The sequence below is a fragment of the Phalacrocorax carbo genome, chromosome 33, assembly GCF_963921805.1.
Source record: "Phalacrocorax carbo chromosome 33, bPhaCar2.1, whole genome shotgun sequence".
NCBI lineage: Eukaryota > Metazoa > Chordata > Aves > Suliformes > Phalacrocoracidae > Phalacrocorax > Phalacrocorax carbo.
Genome location: NC_087545.1, coordinates 963,156 through 980,000, shown reverse-complemented (window position 1 = coordinate 980,000; position 16,845 = coordinate 963,156). Strand labels below are relative to the sequence as shown.

Sequence of the window (16,845 nt, the reverse complement as noted above, 5' to 3'; positions counted from 1 at the left end):
ACGCCCGCCGCCGGCCCCGCCGGCCCCTGCTCCGCTTCCGCGACGAGATTTACACCTACGAGGACGTCGAACGCCGGAGCAACCGGGCCGCCCGCGCCCTGTCGGGGCTCCTGGGGCTGCGGCCGGGTCAGGCCGTCGCCCTTTTCCTCCCCAACGAACCCGCCTACGTCTGGACGTGGTTGGCCTTGGCCAAGCTCGGCTGCCTCACGGCTTGTCTCAACTGCAACGTGCGGGGCCGGGCGCTGCGACACGCCCTGGCGGCCGCCCGCGCCGCCGTCCTCCTCGCCAGCCCCGGTGAGCGGCTGCCGGCCCCGGGGGGGGGGGCTGGGGGGGGGGTGTGGGGCGGGGGCGGGGGGATTTGGGGCGCTGAGAGGCCCAGGGGTGCGTCCCCTCCACCCGCTGGTCGCGGCGTCCCGGGCAGCGGCGCGGCGCACACGCGTGTGTCGGTGGCTGTGAGTGTGTCAGGGCATGTGTCGGTGCCTGTCCGTGTGTCAGGGCATGTGTCAGTGCCTGTACATGGATCTACACACGTGTGTCGGTGCCTGTCCGTGTGTCAGGGCATGTGTCGGTGCCTGTACATGGATCTACACACGTGTGTCGGTGCCTGTCCGTGTGTCAGGGCACGTGTCAGTGCCTGTACATGGATCTAGACACGCGTGTCGGTGCCTGTCCGTGTGTCAGGGCATGTGTCGGTGCCTGTCCGTGTGTCAGGGCTGTGTCAGTGCCTGTACATGGATCTACACACGTGTGTCGGTGCCTGTCCGTGTGTCAGGGTGTGTGTTGGTGCCTGTCCGTGTGTCAGGGCGTGTGTCAGTGCTTGTACATGGATCTAGACATGCGTGTCGGTGCCTGTCCGTGTGTCAGGGCATGTGTCGGTGCCTGTCCATGTGTCAGGGCGCGTGCCGGTGCCTGTACATGGATCTACACACGTGTGTCAGTGCCTGTGCGTGTGTCAGGGCGTGTGTCGGTGCCTGTACATGGATCTAGACACACGTGTCAGTGCCTGTGCGTGTGTCAGGGCGCGTGTCAGTGCCTGTACATGGATCTACACACGTGTGTCAGGGCATGTGTCGGTGCCTGTCCGTGTGTCGGTGCCTGTCCGTGTGTCAGGGCACGTGTCGGTGCCTGTCCGTGTGTCGGTGCCTGTCCGTGTGTCGGTGCCTGTCCGTGTGTCAGGGTGTGTGTTGGTGCCTGTCTGTGTGTCGGTGCCTGTCCGTGTGTCGGTGCCTGTCCGTGTGTCGGTGCCTGTCCGTGTGTCAGGGCATGTGTCGGTGCCTGTCCGTGTGTCAGGGCGTGTGTCAGTGCCTGTCCGTGTGTCGGTGCCTGTCCGTGTGTCGGTGCCTGTCCGTGTGTCAGGGCATGTGTCGGTGCCTGTCCGTGTGTCAGGGCGCGTGTCAGTGCCTGTACATGGATCTACACACGTGTGTCAGGGCATGTGTCGGTGCCTGTCCGTGTGTCGGTGCCTGTCCGTGTGTCAGGGCGTGTGTCGGTGCCTGTCCGTGTGTCGGTGCCTGTCCGTGTGTCAGGGCGTGTGTCAGTGCTTGTACATGGATCTACACACGTGTGTCGGTGCCTGTCCGTGTGTCAGGGCGTGTGTCGGTGCCTGTCCGTGTGTCGGTGCCTGTCCGTGTGTCAGGGCGTGTGTCAGTGCTTGTACATGGATCTACACACGTGTGTCGGCGCCTGTCCGTGTGTCAGGGCGTGTGTCAGTGCCTGTCCGTGTGTCGGTGCCTGTCCGTGTGTCGGTGCCTGTCCGTGTGTCAGGGCGTGTGTCGGTGCCTGTATCATGGATCTACACACGTGTGTCGGCGCCTGTCCGTGTGTCAGGGCATGTGTCGGTGCCTGTCCGTGTGTCGGTGCCTGTCCGTGTGTCAGGGCGTGTGTCAGTGCTTGTACATGGATCTACACACGTGTGTCGGCGCCTGTCCGTGTGTCAGGGCATGTGTCGGTGCCTGTCCGTGTGTCGGTGCCTGTCCGTGTGTCAGGGCGTGTGTCAGTGCTTGTACATGGATCTACACACGTGTGTCGGTGCCTGTCCGTGTGTCAGGGCGTGTGTCGGTGCCTGTCCGTGTGTCGGTGCCTGTCCGTGTGTCAGGGCGCGCGCCGGCGCCTGCGCCAGCCCTTGCACGCGTGTCCGTGCGCCTCGCACGCGTGCCCACCCCCGCGCTGTCACGCCTGTCGCCGCCCACACGGCTCGGGGCTGGGGGGCTGCCCCCCACCCCCCGCCCCCCAGGTCGCTCGGGCAGCCGTGCGCGCCCTTCGCACACGCGTGTGCGCCCCCGTGAGCGTGTCGGGGCGCCCCGGCCCTGCCCAGGGCGCGGGTTAATCATCGCCCGCCCGGTCCCGGGGCAAAGGTCCCTTCGGGGGCCTTGGGCTTCCCTGATTTCAGCACTTTGGGGGGGGGGAGGTTTAACACCCCCCACCCCCCCCGAAATCAGGGCAAAACGGGGAGTGGGAGCCTCGGGGTGCCCGTCTGGGGGGGGTCAGGGTGCCCCGTGGGGTGCTGGGGGCACCCGCCGGACCAGGGCGCCCTTAGGGGGTGCCCCCAGTGCCTCTCTGGGGTGGTTTGGGGGGTTGTGTGTGGTTTTTTGGGGTGCCTTGAGTGCCCCCCCCCGGGGTCCTTTGGGTGCCTCTTTGGGGGTGGGTGGGGGTCCCTACTCGATCAAGGGGTCCTTTGGGTGCCCTTTGGGGTGGGTGGGGGTCCCTACCTGATCAAGGGGTACATTGGGTGCCCACCTGGGGTCCTTTGGGTGCCCATTGGGGGTGGGTAGGGGTCCCTACCTGATCGAGGGGTACATTGGGCACCCACCTGGGGTCCTTTGGGTGCCCATTGGGGGTGGGTAGGGGTCCCTACCTCATCAAGGGATACATTGGGCGCCCACCTGGGGTCCTTTGGGTGCCCATTGGCGTGGGTGGGGGTCTCTACCTCATCAAGGGGTACATTGGGTGCCCACCTGGGGTCCTTTGGGTGCCCATTGGCGTGGGTGGGGGTCTCTACCTCATCAAGGGGTACATTGGGTGCCCACCTGGGGTCCTTTGGGTGCCCTTTGGGGCTGGCTGGGGGTCCCTACTCCTTTGAGCGGTACATTGGGTGCCCACCCGGGGTCTTTGGGTCGCCCCTGACACCCGAGGCGCCCGTTTGGCCACCACTCCTCCCCCTTTGGGTTCCCCCTTGGACCCTCGTCCATCTGGGGAACCCCCCACCGGGACCACGTCCCCCCTTTTTCCCCCCCCACCCCCCACCCCAGAGCTCCAGGCCGCCGTGGAGGAGGTGCTGCCGTCCCTGCGGCGCGACGGCGTCCGCGTCACCTACCTGAGCGCCGCCTCGCCCACGCCGGGCGTCGAGGCCCTGCTGCCCGCCATCGAGGCCGCCTCCGACGCCCCCCTGCCCGCCCACCACCGCGCCGGCGTCACCGCCGACTCCAAGGCCCTCTACATCTACACCTCCGGCACCACCGGTGAGGCTGCGGGGACCCCCCCCGAGGGGAGGGGGGGGGCTGCTCCTTGGGTGCGCCGGGCGAGCACCCGTGGGGGTTGTCCCCCGCCGCGGGCCGCGTGGGCGAGGGCGCGCCCGGGAGGTCGGAGGGGGCTCGTGGAGGCCAACCCCGACCGTCGTGGGCCCACCTGGGCCAGGTTCCTCCTGGCTGCGTCCCCGCGAGGGTTGGGTGTCGCCAAGGGTGGAGGCTCACCGTGCCCATGGGTGGGACGGGGTGGGATGGGACCTCCATGGTCCAACGCTACGGGGTGGGGGTGGGACCTCCATCATCCAACCCTGCAGGGTGGGGTGGGACCTCCATCGTCCAACCCAATGGGGTGGGGGTGGGACCTCCATCATCCAACCCAACGGGGTGGGGTGGGACCTCCATCATCCAACCCTACGGGGTGGGGGTGGGACCTCCATCATCCAACCCAACGGGGTGGGGTGGGACCTTCATCATCCAACCCTACGGGGTGGGGTGGGACCTTCATCATCCAACCCAACGGGGTGGGGTGGGACCTCCATCATCCAACCCAATGGGGTGGGGTGGGACCTCCATTGTCCAACCCAACGGGGTGGGGTGGGACCTCCATCATCCAACCCAATGGGGTGGGGTGGGACCTCCATCATCCAACCCAATGGGGTGGGACCTCCATCATCCAACCCAATGGGGTGGGGGTGGGACCTCCATCATCCAACCCAATGGGGTGGGGTGGGACCTCCATCATCCAACCCAACGGGGTGGGGTGGGACCTCCCTCATCCAACCCAATGGGGTGGGGTGGGACCTCCATCATCCAACCCAAAGGGGTGGGGTGGGACCTCCCTCGTCCAACCCTGAACCCAGACCAGCTCCCACCCCAATCAACACTGGTGCAGCTGGATGAGGTTCCTCACAGCTCCTCCCAGCGAGGTCTGGAGACCACAAGGGACGGAGACCCCCCACCCTGAGGGAAGGGTTCTGCCCTCCCACCCCACCCCTCAGCCCCGGCGCCTCCCATCTCCCACGGCCGCCTCCGAGGAGGCCACTTCCCACCCTCTGCTCCCACCCCCAGGGCTGCCCAAGGCAGCAGTGATCACAGAGATGAAGCTGATGATGGTGGCCAACCTGAGCCGGCTCTGTGGCCTGCGGCCTGACGATGTCATCTACACGACGCTGCCGCTCTACCACTCGGCCGGGCTGCTCATCGGGGTGGGAGGGTGCCTCGAGGTCGGTACGTACCCCCCCACGCCCCCCACGCCGGCCGGCCAGCACTGGGAGGGGGCGCGGGCAAGGACAGGCGGGGGGGGCTGGGCGGGGGGTGGAGAAATGGGTGGGGAGGAGGGGGAGGAGGAGAGGGAGCTGTGCCCATAGGTGGGTGAGGGATGGCGAGATGGATGGACAGATGTTCCATGGAGCTGGATGGCCTGTGGAGATGGATGGACAGATGTTCCATGGAGATGGATGGTCTGTGGAGATGGATGGATGGACAGATGTTCCATGGAGATGGATGGTCTGTGGAGATGGATGGATGGACAGATGTTCTGTGGAGATGGATGGTCTGTGGAGATGGATGGATGGACAGATGTTCCATGGAGATGGATGGTCTATCGATGGATGGATGGACAGATGTTCTGTGGAGATGGATGGTCTGTGGAGATGGATGGATGGACAGATGTTCCATGGAGATGGATGGATGGACAGATGTTCCATGGAGATGGATGGTCTGTGGAGATGGATGGATGGACAGATGTTCCATGGAGATGGATGGATGGACAGATGTTCCATGGAGCTGGATGGTCTATCGATGGATGGATGGACAGATGTTCTGTGGAGATGGATGGTCTGTGGAGATGGATGGATGGACAGATGTTCTGTGGAGTTGGATGGTCTATCGATGGATGGACAGATGTTCCATGGAGCTGGATGGTCTGTGGAGATGGATGGATGGACAGATGTTCCATGGAGCTGGATGGTCTATCGATGGATGGATGGACAGATGTTCCGTGGAGCTGGATGGTCTGTGGAGATGGATGGATGGACAGATGTTCCATGGAGATGGATGGTCTGTGGAGATGGATGGATGGACAGATGTTCCGTGGAGATGGATGGTCTATCGATGGATGGATGGACAGATGTTCCATGGAGATGGATGGATGGACAGATGTTCCATGGAGATGGATGGATGGACAGATGTTCCATGGAGATGGATGGTCTGTGGAGATGGATGGATGGACAGATGTTCCATGGAGATGGATGGTCTATCGATGGATGGATGGACAGATGTTCCGTGGAGATGGATGGTCTGTGGAGATGGATGGATGGACAGATGTTCCATGGAGCTGGATGGTCTGTGGAGATGGATGGATGGACAGATGTTCCATGGAGATGGATGGTCTATCGATGGATGGATGGACAGATGTTCCGTGGAGATGGATGGTCTGTGGAGATGGATGGATGGACAGATGTTCCATGGAGCTGGATGGTCTATCGATGGATGGATGGACAGATGTTCCATGGAGCTGGGTGGATGGACAGATGTTCCATGGAGCTGGGTGGATGGACAGATGTTCCATGGAGATGGATGCATGGATGGACAGACGTTCCATGGAGCTGGGTGTTTTACGGAGCTGGATGGATGGACAGATGTTCCATGGAGCTGGGTGGATGGACAGATGTTCCATGGAGCTGGGTGGATGGACAGATGTTCCATGGAGATGGATGCATGGATGGACAGATGTTCCATGGAGCTGGGTGGATGGACAGATGTTCCATGGAGCTGGATGGATGGACAGATGTTCCATGGAGCTGGGTGGATGGACAGATGTCCTCTGGAGATGGACGGAGATGGGTGTTTTAAGGCGCTGGACATTCTGTGGAGCCGGACGGGTGGACTGGAGAGAGGGTTTTGGTTTTATATAGGGATGGACAGACTTTTTCTGGAGATGGACTGAAGGACGACGGAAGAATGTGAGGATGGAGGGAAGGAGGGAAAAGGAGAGCGATCTCTGGCGATAAATGGATTAGCGGGGGGGTGGACGGACAGACAGATGACGAAGTGTAGGGATGGAAAAGGGAAGAGTGGGATGAGAAGACGACAGAAGAGTGTCTGTGTAGACAATGGGCGACTGCGGGGGGGTTGTGAATGGACAGGACAGATATTCATGGAGATGGATGGACAGACGGACGGAGAAAGGGAAAAAAATAAGAGAGGAAAAGGGGAGGGGTGACCGCCTCCCTGCCACGCCCCCCCCCAGGAGCCACCTGTGTCCTACGGGCCAAGTTCTCCGCCTCCCAGTTCTGGGACGACTGCCGCCGCTACGACGTCTCCGTCATCCAGTACGTGGGCGAGCTCATGCGCTACCTCTGCAACACGCCCAAGGTGAGAGCCTCGCCAGCCCCAAATCCACCCCGGAGCGGGGAGAGGCGCTGCCGTGGGGCGCACGCCGAGGCGGTCCCTCCCCTCCTCGCCCCCGCAGCGCGCCGACGACCGGGAGCACGGGGTGCGCTTGGCCTTGGGCAACGGGCTGCGAGCGGAGGTGTGGAAGGAGTTTCTCCATCGCTTCGGCCCCATCGCCATCTGGGAGTTTTACGGGGCCACCGAGGGCAACGCCGGCTTCATCAACTACACCGGGAAGATCGGGGCGGTGGGCAGAGCCAACGTATTCGTCAAGGTGAGCCGCCGGCGGCGGAGGGGAGGCCAATTCTGCACCTCAAGTTGGGTTGAGGCCAAGAGTCGGGGAGCTCCAGGACACCCTCTTCACGGTGGCGCAAACGGTGACCTCCCGGGGAAGGCGACGCCGGCCGTCAGGTTGGGTTGATACAAGGGCAGGGTCTCCACGATCCCCCTCTTCGCGTCCAAAAAGCGGTTCCCCTCCACCCGATTGGCCAACGTTGACTCAACGGCGTCGATTCCAAGTCCGGTTTCGGAGTGTCTGTGGTGACCTGGGTCTCTCTGTAGCCCCAAGAAAGGCCACTTTGGTGTCGCTTCCCACTCCCAACCACCCAGGTCTTGAGCAAATGCTGCAAAAATAGGGGGTTTTTCCCCACCCTTTGCCCACATTTGCAGCATCCAGCATTTTCCCACAGGCCTTTGAGCTGAAGGATACCGTGAACTTGGTCAACGGTTGAATCTATTAGATTAAATCTTATTTAAATATAAAGGGCGATTAGCTTGGGTGGAAAACAAGTGGCCACCCAGGACGTTGGGATTTGGGGGGGGGGGGGATGGGGGGATGGGATGTGTTTCCTGGGGGTTGTAATGGCTGAATAACAGAGGATCGGGCCCGGCACTGGGAGGAAAGTCGTCTCGCTCTTTTTAATCCCGTTCCTCCTCCACCCACCAGCTTCTCTCTTTGTCCCTCTTCTTCCCTCCAGAGTTTCGCTCCCTTTGAGCTGATCAAGTACAACGTGGAGGAGGATGAACCCATACGTGACGAGCGAGGACTCTGCATCCGAGCCCACCCTGGTAAGGAGAGATGAGCCTTACGAGGGCTTTTTTGGGAGGAAATGGGGACAGAGAGAGGCTTGAGATGCATCAAAGCCACCTCTTGGTCCTTATCACCATCGTCTTGGTGGCTGGAAGCCACCGGAAACCCCTCAAAGAAACAGGAAGATCATTCCCGACCACCCGGTGGGGCACGGAGGCAGGTGCTGGCCAGCCTCCAACCCTCCTTTCCCTCCCCGAAGGCGAGACGGGGCTGCTGGTCATCAAAATCACCAAGAACACCCCTTTCCACGGCTACGCTGGCGATTCCCAGAAGACAGAGAAGAAGGTCTTGAGGAATGTCTTGGTCAAAGGCGACACCTTCTTCAACAGCGGCGACCTCCTCATGATCGACCACGAACGATTCGTCTACTTCCAGGACCGCGTGGGAGACACTTTCCGGTAACTCCGACGTTCTCACCCCCACGTCTGCGTGGGCAATGCCACCTCCAGCCCAAATCCCTCCCCCCCACGGCTTCATCCCTTCTCTTCCCTAGTTGGAAAGGCGAGAACGTGGCCACGACGGAGGTGGAGGCCACTCTTGCCATGGTGGACTTCATCCAGGAGGTCAACGTCTACGGCGTGTCCGTGCCCGGTGAGTACTGGGTGGTGCAGGGGGCGGGGAATCGGCCCGAAAATAACAACCGGGGCACGTTTCAGCCACGTGATGTGTCCCCAAATGGCCTGAGCAGCCACCGAGAAGCCTGAAGAGGAACAGAACGAAGTGACCTACAACGATCACCTAGTCCAACTGCCCGACCACTCATTGACCCAAAAAATAAGAGTCCGGTAGCGTTTTGGGTTCACAATTACCACCACAATGGTCCAAAGAGCCACCAAAGAGAGTAAAACAGGACTGGGCTGCCCAAAAGCAGCACCTAGTGTTGTCTGGGGCAAGTAACACGCCCACGTAATGGTCCAACTGGCCACCAAGGCGGCTAAAGTAGGACTTACTGACCCAAAGTAAGTTTCTGGCACGGCTTTGGCGCACAACGGGCTGCCGTAAAGGTCTGAGAGGCCACCAGGAAGGTTAAAGGGGGGCTTGGTTGCCCAAACCGAGTGCCCAGCATTGTCCTGGGGCACAGAACATGCCCCTGCGATGGTCCAAGTAGCCACCAAGAAAAATAAAACGGGACTCGGTTGCCCAAAAGCACCATCTGGTGGTGTTTTGGAGAACTGACAGGTCTCTCTGGTGGTCCACGCGGCCACCAGGAAGAGTAAAACGGGGCTCAGCTGCCCAAAGTAGGCGCCTGCTGTTGTTCTGGGCACATGCTGCGGCCCCATCGCGGTCCCCGTGGCCTCCAAGGCTAAAGCAGGACACGTCCGCCCAAGACAAGTGCCCGACGTCGCTTTGGGCGTGCAAGAGGTCCCCGCAACGGTCCGAGCGGCCACCAAGAACAAAACGAAACTCGGTTGCCTAAAATAACCCTCCGGCGTCGCCCGCAGGGTGCGAGGGGAGGTGCGGCATGGCGGCCATCCGCCTGAAGGCCGGGGCGACCTTCGAGGGCGAGAACCTCTACGCCTTCACTGGGGACACGCTGCCCAGCTACGCCGCCCCCCGCTTCGTGCGGATCCAGGTCAGTCGCCCCGGTTTCACCCAGGCGTCGCGGGGGCGGTGCTGGGGGCCTTCTCCCGCCCCCCCAGCCCCCTGCCAAAGCGGTTCTTTGGTCGAAGGGCGATTCCGACGGTGGCGCCGGTCACCCCGTTGACGATGGCGTTGTCCATCCGTCCCCGGAGACGGTCACCCGATCTCGGTGACATCAGGTCACCCCGCGCCCGTGGGTGGTCTCCTTGCGCCCAACGACACCACGCAGGTGTCCATGTCCCCCCTCCTCTCCCAATTCCAATGACGTCATCCGTGCCCCCTGTGCCGGCGACGCGGGGGGGCACCCGGATACACCCCCCCCACACACGCCCTGGTGCCGACGGCGGCGTGGGGCCCCCCACATTGCCGATGACAGCACCGGGGTCCCCCATTTCTACGACGTCCATCTCCACAGGACGCCCTGGAGATCACAGGGACCTTCAAGCAGTGCAAAGGCAACCTCGTCAAAGAAGGCTTTGACCCCAACCTCATCAAAGACCCCCTCTTCTTCCGCGACGACAAGGTGAAATCCTACGTCCCCCTGAGCCCCGACGTCTACGCCGCCATCCTCGCCATGAAGCTCAACCTGTAGAAGGACGAGCCACGCCACGCCGGGGTTTCCACGATGCCCCGGGGCGTTAATTGCCTCGGGGCAACTGGCAAGGCCAATTTGGGGCTAATCGGGCAGTTTTTGCTTCCTTTGGGGTGTTTTTAACGGTGCTGGAGCATGCCGCGGGTGACGGGCTGGCCTCGGCGCTCGCTGCTACCCCAGCCCGGCGCCTCAGTGCCACGCTGGCTGCGGAAAGTAAAGGCTTAATTCCGATTATTTGGGTCCAGGCGGGTGCTGGGTGGATGAGGGCCGTTTTTCTGGCGACTGACCCGCTCGCTTTCCTTCCTGGAGGGGGCAGATAGTGCCCAAAACCCTCCCCGCAGCCAGTAAAGGAACATTTGCTCAGCGCTGGCCTCTTGCTTGCCCTTGGAGATGTTTCGGTCCCCAAAACTCCCTTTGTCTTCCCACCCGGAGCTTATTGAGCTAAAGCAGCTCATCGATCTGGAACAAAACCCGTTTATTTCTCCCCGACCCAATTTTCTGCCCGCTCAATGACGCAAAGCGGCTCGGGAAGGCAGCCCACGCTCCCTCACGCACCCCAGCCCCACGCCGACGCGCACCAGAGCCCCCCACGACGACGTCAGCTTCTTCTTGCCCTTCCCCAGCGCCCGCTGAGCCGGTTTAAGCGCAAAAGGAGCTTAATTCGCCCTGCAGCCGCGAACCAGCGAGCAAAAATCCAGCCCGGGGACGCTGTCCCGCCTCCCCCTTCTCCCAGACGCGAGCCGGCCCCCTCACGTTTTTCATAGAAAAGGCAAAATTTTTATTTACAAACCTTCCCAGCGGCAGCGGGGCAGGGAAGAGGAGAAGAGCCGGGCGTCCGCCGGGAAGCCCTCACTCGCCGCCATCGCCGAGCACCTGCAGCTCCACCACCCGCGGCGGAGGCTCCTTCGGGGGCCGCCGAGCCTCGAGGGGGCCGCGGCGTTCCCGTTGCAGCTCGCCCACGCGGAGCCGCAGCCTTTGCTCTCGCCGTTTGCAGGCTTGGAGCTGCCGTTGGGCTTTGTCGAGGGCGTCGAGGGCGGCTTCGGCGCGGCGTTTCCAGAGCAGGGCGCTGCCCACCTGGTAGCTGTGCTCGCTCTGGATGTACGCCCCGGCCGGCGGCGGCAGCCGCAGCATGTAGAGGGAGGGGGAAACGGGGCGGGGGGCTGCCGGGGGGTCACCCTCGGGGAGGGCCGGGGTGGCCGTGGCTTCCTCGTCCCCTGTGGCCACCAAAAGGCTGTCCGGGAGGGGACCCCGGGCACCCGAGGGGCCGGGAAGGGCCGGGACACCCCCGTGGTCACCGGCTGGGGGGGCACCGGGGTCTTCGCCTTCCCGGGGGAAGCAGGAGACGTCGGCGGTGAAGGGGGGCTCCGGTGGGGAAGGGGTGGGGTCCTGCCTGCACCGGGAAAGAGGAGATTAAATTGGGGGGACCCAGTGGCGCCCTATGTCGTGTCGCCCCCTCAACCCACCGCCCACCCCCTGGGACTCACCTCCACCTCCTGGTGGCCCGAGGGGGCTTTGGGGTGTCACTGTCGGGCACGGGGGGCTTCGGCTTGGTGGCCCGGGGGGGTCTGGGGGAGGCCGCCTCGAAGACGGTGGGCACGGCGCCTTCCTTGAGACGGTGGTAGCCGCTGCGGGGGGGAAAAAGAGGGGGGGGTCAGCGGGTGGCTCAGGGGGCCTCAAAGGCCTGGGGGCGGGGGGCCATCCCCAGGGCACCCCATGGCTGTCAGTGTCCTTGGGGTGTGCCAAAGCCCCCAGAGGCCCCAAAAGCTGCAGGGTCCTCCGGGTGCTCCCCAGCCCTAGGGGGTCCCCAAAAGCCCTGGGGTGTCCCCAAGCTCTAAAGAAAACTTTGGGGAACCTCAAAAGCCTTAAAGGGGGGGGGGCCCAAAATGCCTTGGGGGTTCCTTAGGGGAACCCACAGACTGCAGGGTCTCGTGGGTGCCCAAAAGCCCTGCGGGGAGACAGGGAGGGAGCCCCCAACAGCTGTGGGGGTACCCCAAGGTGCTCCATAACCCCCAAGGGTCTTTGGGGTGCCCCCCCCCGATTTTGGGGGGAGGGAGGGAGGGGGACGGGGGAGACCCTGGGGTGTCCCAAAGCTCATGGGGAAAGTTTGTGGGCCTCAAAAACCAAAAAGTTCTGGGGGTGAAGGTGTCGTCGTCCCCCAAAAAGCCTTGGCGAGGGCCTCTTGGGGGTGATCCATAACCCCCAAAGTCCTGGGGAGCCCCCAGAGGGTGCTGGGGGGGAACCCCCCCAAGCTGGGAAAGTGAGGCGGGGGGGTGGGGTTTCAGAGCAAACCATTTCCACTCACGGTGGGGGGGGGAGAGACCTCTTTAATCCCCAGCCTCGAGGAGTCTATTTTAAATTAAATTGGGGGGGGTGGGGGGGGCGTTGTTAATTAGGCCACCCCTTTCTGGGCTGGGGAAGGGGGGGGACACCGCGTTACGGCCCCTCGTGAGCTACCTGAAGCCGACTATCTCGAAGCAGCTCTTCTCGAAGTGCTGGGAGCAGAAGTAGATGTACTTGGAGGCCGGGTCCCAGCGGCCCTCCCCGCTGGCGTCCCGTCGCCGGCTGTTCTCCAGCCACAGCGCCCGCCGCGGGTTGTCCTTCTTGGGCAGCCTGGGGGGCGGGATGTGGGGCGGGGGGCGGCACAGGTCAGCAGCGAGGCGGCGGCCGCAAAAGCCCCCCCCCCCACCTGTTTTTGGCAAGGTTGGAAGGGTGTGTCGTCCCTCCCCCCCATACACCTGCAAATGGAACAGTCCAGGGAGGCCCAGGTAAAGGGGATGGGGTTAAACCATTCCTGAAATGGGGGGTCGGGGGGGGCACACCTGGTGCAAACCATTGCTAAGGGTGGGGCGGCCCCACACCTGGGCCGGCCCATCGCAAAGGGCGGGGGGGGGATGGGGCGCCCCACACCTGGGCCGGCCCATCGCACAGGGCGGGGGGGGATGGGGCTGCCCCACACCTGGGCCGGACCATCGCACAGGGCGGGGGGGGATGGGGCGGCCCCACACCTGGGCCGGCCCATCGCACAGGGCGGGGGAGGGGATGGGGGGGCAGCCCCACACCTGGGCCGGCCCATCGCAACGGGCGGGGGGTGATGGGGGGCAGCCCCACACCTGGGCCGGCCCATCGCAAGGAGGGGGGGGGGAGGATGAGGCGGCCCCACACCTGGGCCGGCCCATCGCAAAGGGCGGGGGGAGGATGGGGCGGCCCCACACCTGGGCCAGACCATCGCACAGGGCGGGGGGGGATGGGGCTGCCCCACACCTGGGCCGGCCCATCGCAAAGGGCGGGGGGAGGATGGGGAGGCCCCACACCTGGGCCGGCCCATCACACAGGGCGGGGGGAGGATGGGGCTGCCCCACACCTGGGCCGGCCCATCGCACAGGGCAGGGGGGGATGGGGGGGCGGCCCCACACCTGGGCCGGCCCATCGCAAAGGGTGGGGGGAGGATGGGGGGCGGCCCCACACCTGGGCCGGCCCATCGCACAGGGCGGGGGGGGATGGGGCTGCCCCACACCTGGGCCGGCCCATCGCACAGGGCGGGGGGGGATGGGGCTGCCCCACACCTGGGCCGGCCCATCGCACAGGGCGGGGGGGGGATGGGGCTGCCCCACACCTGGGCCGGCCCATCGCAAAGGGCGGGGGGAGGATGGGGAGGCCCCACACCTGGGCCGGACCATCGCAAAGGGCGGGGGGGGATGGGGCTGCCCCACACCTGGGCCGGCCCATCACACAGGGCGGGGGGAGGATGGGGCTGCCCCACACCTGGGCCGGCCCATCGCACAGGGCAGGGGGGGATGGGGCTGCCCCACACCTGGGCCGGCCCATCACACAGGGCGGGGGGGGCATGGGGAGGCCCCACACCTGGGCCGGCCCATCGCAAAGGGCGGGGGGAGGATGGGGAGGCCCCACACCTGGGCCGGACCATCGCAAAGGGCGGGGGGAGGATGGGGAGGCCCCACACCTGGGCCGGACCATCGCAAAGGGCGGGGGGAGGATGGGGAGGCCCCACACCTGGGCCGGACCATCGCAAAGGGCGGGGGGAGGATGGGGAGGCCCCACACCTGGGCCGGACCATCGCAAAGGGCGGGGGGAGGATGGGGCGGCCCCACACCTGGGCCGGACCATCGCAAAGGGCGGGGGGAGGATGGGGCGGCCCCACACCTGGGCCGGCCCATCGCAAAGGGCGGGGGGGGAGGATGGGGCTGCCCCACACCTGGGCCGGCCCATCGCAAAGGGCGGGGGGGGGGGATGGGGCTGCCCCACACCTGGGCCGGCCCATCGCAAAGGGCGGGGGGGAGGATGGGGGGGCCCCACACCTGGGCCGGACCATCGCAAAGGGCGGGGGGGGGGATGGGGGGGCCCCACACCTGGGCCGGCCCATCGCAACGGGCGGGGGGGGGCATGGGGAGGCCCCACACCTGGGCCGGCCCATCGCAACGGGCGGGGGGGGGCATGGGGAGGCCCCACACCTGGGCCGGCCCATCGCAATGGGCGGGGGGAGGATGGGGCAGCCCCACACCTGGGCCGGCCCATCGCAATGGGCGGGGGGAGGATGGGGCAGCCCCACACCTGGGCCGGCCCATCGCAAAGGGCGGGGGGAGGATGGGGCGGCCCCACACCTGGGCCGGCCCATCGCAAAGGGCGGGGGGGGAGGATGGGGCTGCCCCACACCTGGGCCGGCCCATCGCAAAGGGCGGGGGGGGGGGGATGGGGGGGCGGCGCCACACCTGGGCCGGCCCATCGCAAAGGGCGGGGGGGGGCATGGGGAGGCCCCACACCTGGGCCGGCCCATCGCAACGGGCGGGGGGGGGCATGGGGAGGCCCCACACCTGGGCCGGCCCATCGCAAAGGGCAGGGGGGGATGGGGCGCCCCACACCTGGGCCGGCCCATCGCAACGGGCGGGGGGAGGATGGGGCAGCCCCACACCTGGGCCGGCCCATCGCAACGGGCGGGGGGGGATGGGGCAGCCCCACACCTGGGCCGGCCCATCACAACGGGCGGGGGGGGATGGGGCAGCCCCACACCTGGGCCGGCCCATCGCAACGGGCGGGGGGGACACAAATGAAGCATCGAAGAGGTGAAAAACCACCCAAATAAAATCATCACAAGGGAGAAAGAGGGGCGAGGCCCCTCGGGGGGGTGGAGGGGCAAGGAAGGGGCCTATGTGGGGCCCACCCACCTCCCCCCCACGGGGTGTGGGGCACCCACCGGTGGAAGGAGATGCCTCGGTTGCGGGTCTCCCGAGTGTCGCGGGTGCAGCAGCCGGCAGCGGAGCAGTGACGGGGCATCTGGGGTGGGGGTGTGGGGTAAAGAGGGGGTGAGGTTCTCCCACAGGACCCACCCCACCCCCCCAAATCTGCATGCAGTCCCCGCTCCCCGTGCGCCACCCAAACGCTAGACCCCCAACTTCCCCCCCACCAGCCCAGACCCCCAGCTGCCCCCCAAATCTCCTGTGTCACCCCCCCAAGAGCCACCCCAGATCCCCTGTGGACCCCTCGGCGCTCCCCCCACGCCCCACAGATGTGACACACCCCTCCCCCCGGGCCACCACGGCGCCCCTCAAGCTGCCCCAGAGCCCGGGTGCACCCCAGACCCTCCAGCTGCCCCCCCCCCCCCCCAAGAGCCCCCATAACCCCCCCCAGACCCCAAGTGCCCCCCCCCCCCCGCCATGAAGTCACCAAGGGGGGGGGGGGGGGGGGTCCCAGCACCACGGCTCCCCCCGAGGTGGGGTGATGACGTCACGGGGAGGCGTGGCACGGGGGGGGGGCGTTGCTAAAGGCCCTTCACGGGGGCTGCGGTTACTAAAGGCGGGGGGCCCGGAAGGGGCGGGCCCGGAGCCCCCGCCCCGGAGGCGGACGCCTCCTCCCCGCCCCCCGGGGCCGGTTCCCGGGGCCGAGGCCGGTTCCCGGGGCCGGTTCCGCCGCCCCGGGCGCGATCGCGGCCTCACCTCGGCGCTCCCATCCCGCCGCCACCGCGGCCGCGTCCCCCCCCGCCGCCAACACCGCCCGCCGCCGCCTCTCGCGAGAGCCCGCGAGACTTCCGCCTCTCGCGAGCGCTCACCCCCCCGCCCCCGCCCTCTCATTGGCTGCGCAACGCCCAGCCCCTTTCACCTCACTGGATGCGCCGCGGCGGTGGGCGGAGCTCTCTCACCCGCCCCTCTGGACCCGCTGCTTCGTTTGCATACTGCGCTGTCATTGGGCAGGCGAGCCCCGCCCCGGCCTTATTCGCCATGCAAGCCCCGCCCCTCCGACACGGGCGTTTCAAGGCCGCCCTCCGCGAGGTTTTGGGGCGTTTCAAGGCCCCCCTCAGGTTTTAGGGTGTTTCAAGGCACTCCTGCCCCCCCGTTTTGGGGCATTTCAAGCCCTGCCCCCAGTTTTGGGGGTGTTTCAAGGAATCCCCCCTTAAGTTTTAGGGTGCTTTAAGCCCCATCCCCATTTTGGGGCATTTCAAGCTCCCCCCAGGTTTTGGGGTGATTCACGGCCTCCCCAGGTTTTAGGATGTTTTAAGCCCCCCCCCCAAGTTTTGGGGTGTTTCAAGGCCCTCCCCCCCATACGGCCACTGAATAAGGGGTTGGGGGGGATTGAGACTTCCCCAAATTGGAGTAAAGAAGGTTTCCAGGTCCCCCTGACAAGGTTTTGGGGTATTTCAACCCCCCCTAAACCTGGACTATTTTGTGACACACACCCCCCAAATGCGGTTCGGGAGGGAGGGGTCCCCCCAAATG

General features: G+C 65.4%; 2 protein-coding genes across 3 annotated transcripts in view; one reads left to right on the top strand and one right to left on the bottom strand.

Annotated features, from left to right (window-relative positions):
* Window positions 1-10,484, top strand: part of SLC27A5 (solute carrier family 27 member 5) — a 10,697-nt gene extending 213 nt beyond the window's left edge. Inside the window, exons 1-10 of the mRNA XM_064437596.1 lie at window positions 1-294; window positions 3,249-3,458; window positions 4,533-4,691; window positions 6,715-6,839; window positions 6,937-7,131; window positions 7,835-7,925; window positions 8,147-8,345; window positions 8,441-8,538; window positions 9,390-9,520; window positions 9,944-10,484. The exon at window positions 1-294 is cut by the window's left edge and continues 213 nt beyond it. Of these exons, the coding sequence (XP_064293666.1) occupies window positions 1-294; window positions 3,249-3,458; window positions 4,533-4,691; window positions 6,715-6,839; window positions 6,937-7,131; window positions 7,835-7,925; window positions 8,147-8,345; window positions 8,441-8,538; window positions 9,390-9,520; window positions 9,944-10,120 (1,679 nt within the window). The 3' untranslated portion in view covers window positions 10,121-10,484. The remainder of the gene's footprint in view (window positions 295-3,248; window positions 3,459-4,532; window positions 4,692-6,714; window positions 6,840-6,936; window positions 7,132-7,834; window positions 7,926-8,146; window positions 8,346-8,440; window positions 8,539-9,389; window positions 9,521-9,943) is intronic.
* On the bottom strand, window positions 10,217-16,157 carry THAP7 (THAP domain containing 7). Of its 2 annotated transcripts, XR_010370437.1 has the most exons (6): window positions 16,069-16,157; window positions 15,330-15,409; window positions 12,575-12,730; window positions 11,605-11,745; window positions 10,911-11,510; window positions 10,217-10,579 (listed from the first exon to the last, which is right to left on the bottom strand). XR_010370437.1 is itself a non-coding variant. In XM_064437597.1 (5 exons), exons 2-5 carry the CDS (start codon window positions 15,407-15,409, stop codon window positions 10,970-10,972), a joined length of 918 nt encoding a protein of 305 aa, XP_064293667.1. In that variant the 5' UTR covers window positions 16,069-16,157; the 3' UTR covers window positions 10,875-10,969. The 2 variants fall into 2 exon arrangements, 1 of the variants encoding a protein (XP_064293667.1); XM_064437597.1 differs by lacking the exon at window positions 10,217-10,579 and having other exon boundaries at window positions 10,875-11,510.
* Window positions 16,158-16,845: the final 688 nt, after the last annotated feature.

Coding starts and splice junctions, on each gene's coding strand:
- THAP7 (XM_064437597.1), bottom strand. CDS start 15,409: ATGCCCCGTCACTGCTCCGCTGCCGGCTGCTGCACCCGCGACACTCGG. Junction 12,731..15,329: donor CGAGGCATCTCCTTCCACCG/GTGGGTGCCCCA, acceptor CCCGCCCCCCAG/GCTGCCCAAGAAGGACAACC. Junction 11,746..12,574: donor TTCGAGATAGTCGGCTTCAG/GTAGCTCACGAG, acceptor TCCCCCCCGCAG/CGGCTACCACCGTCTCAAGG.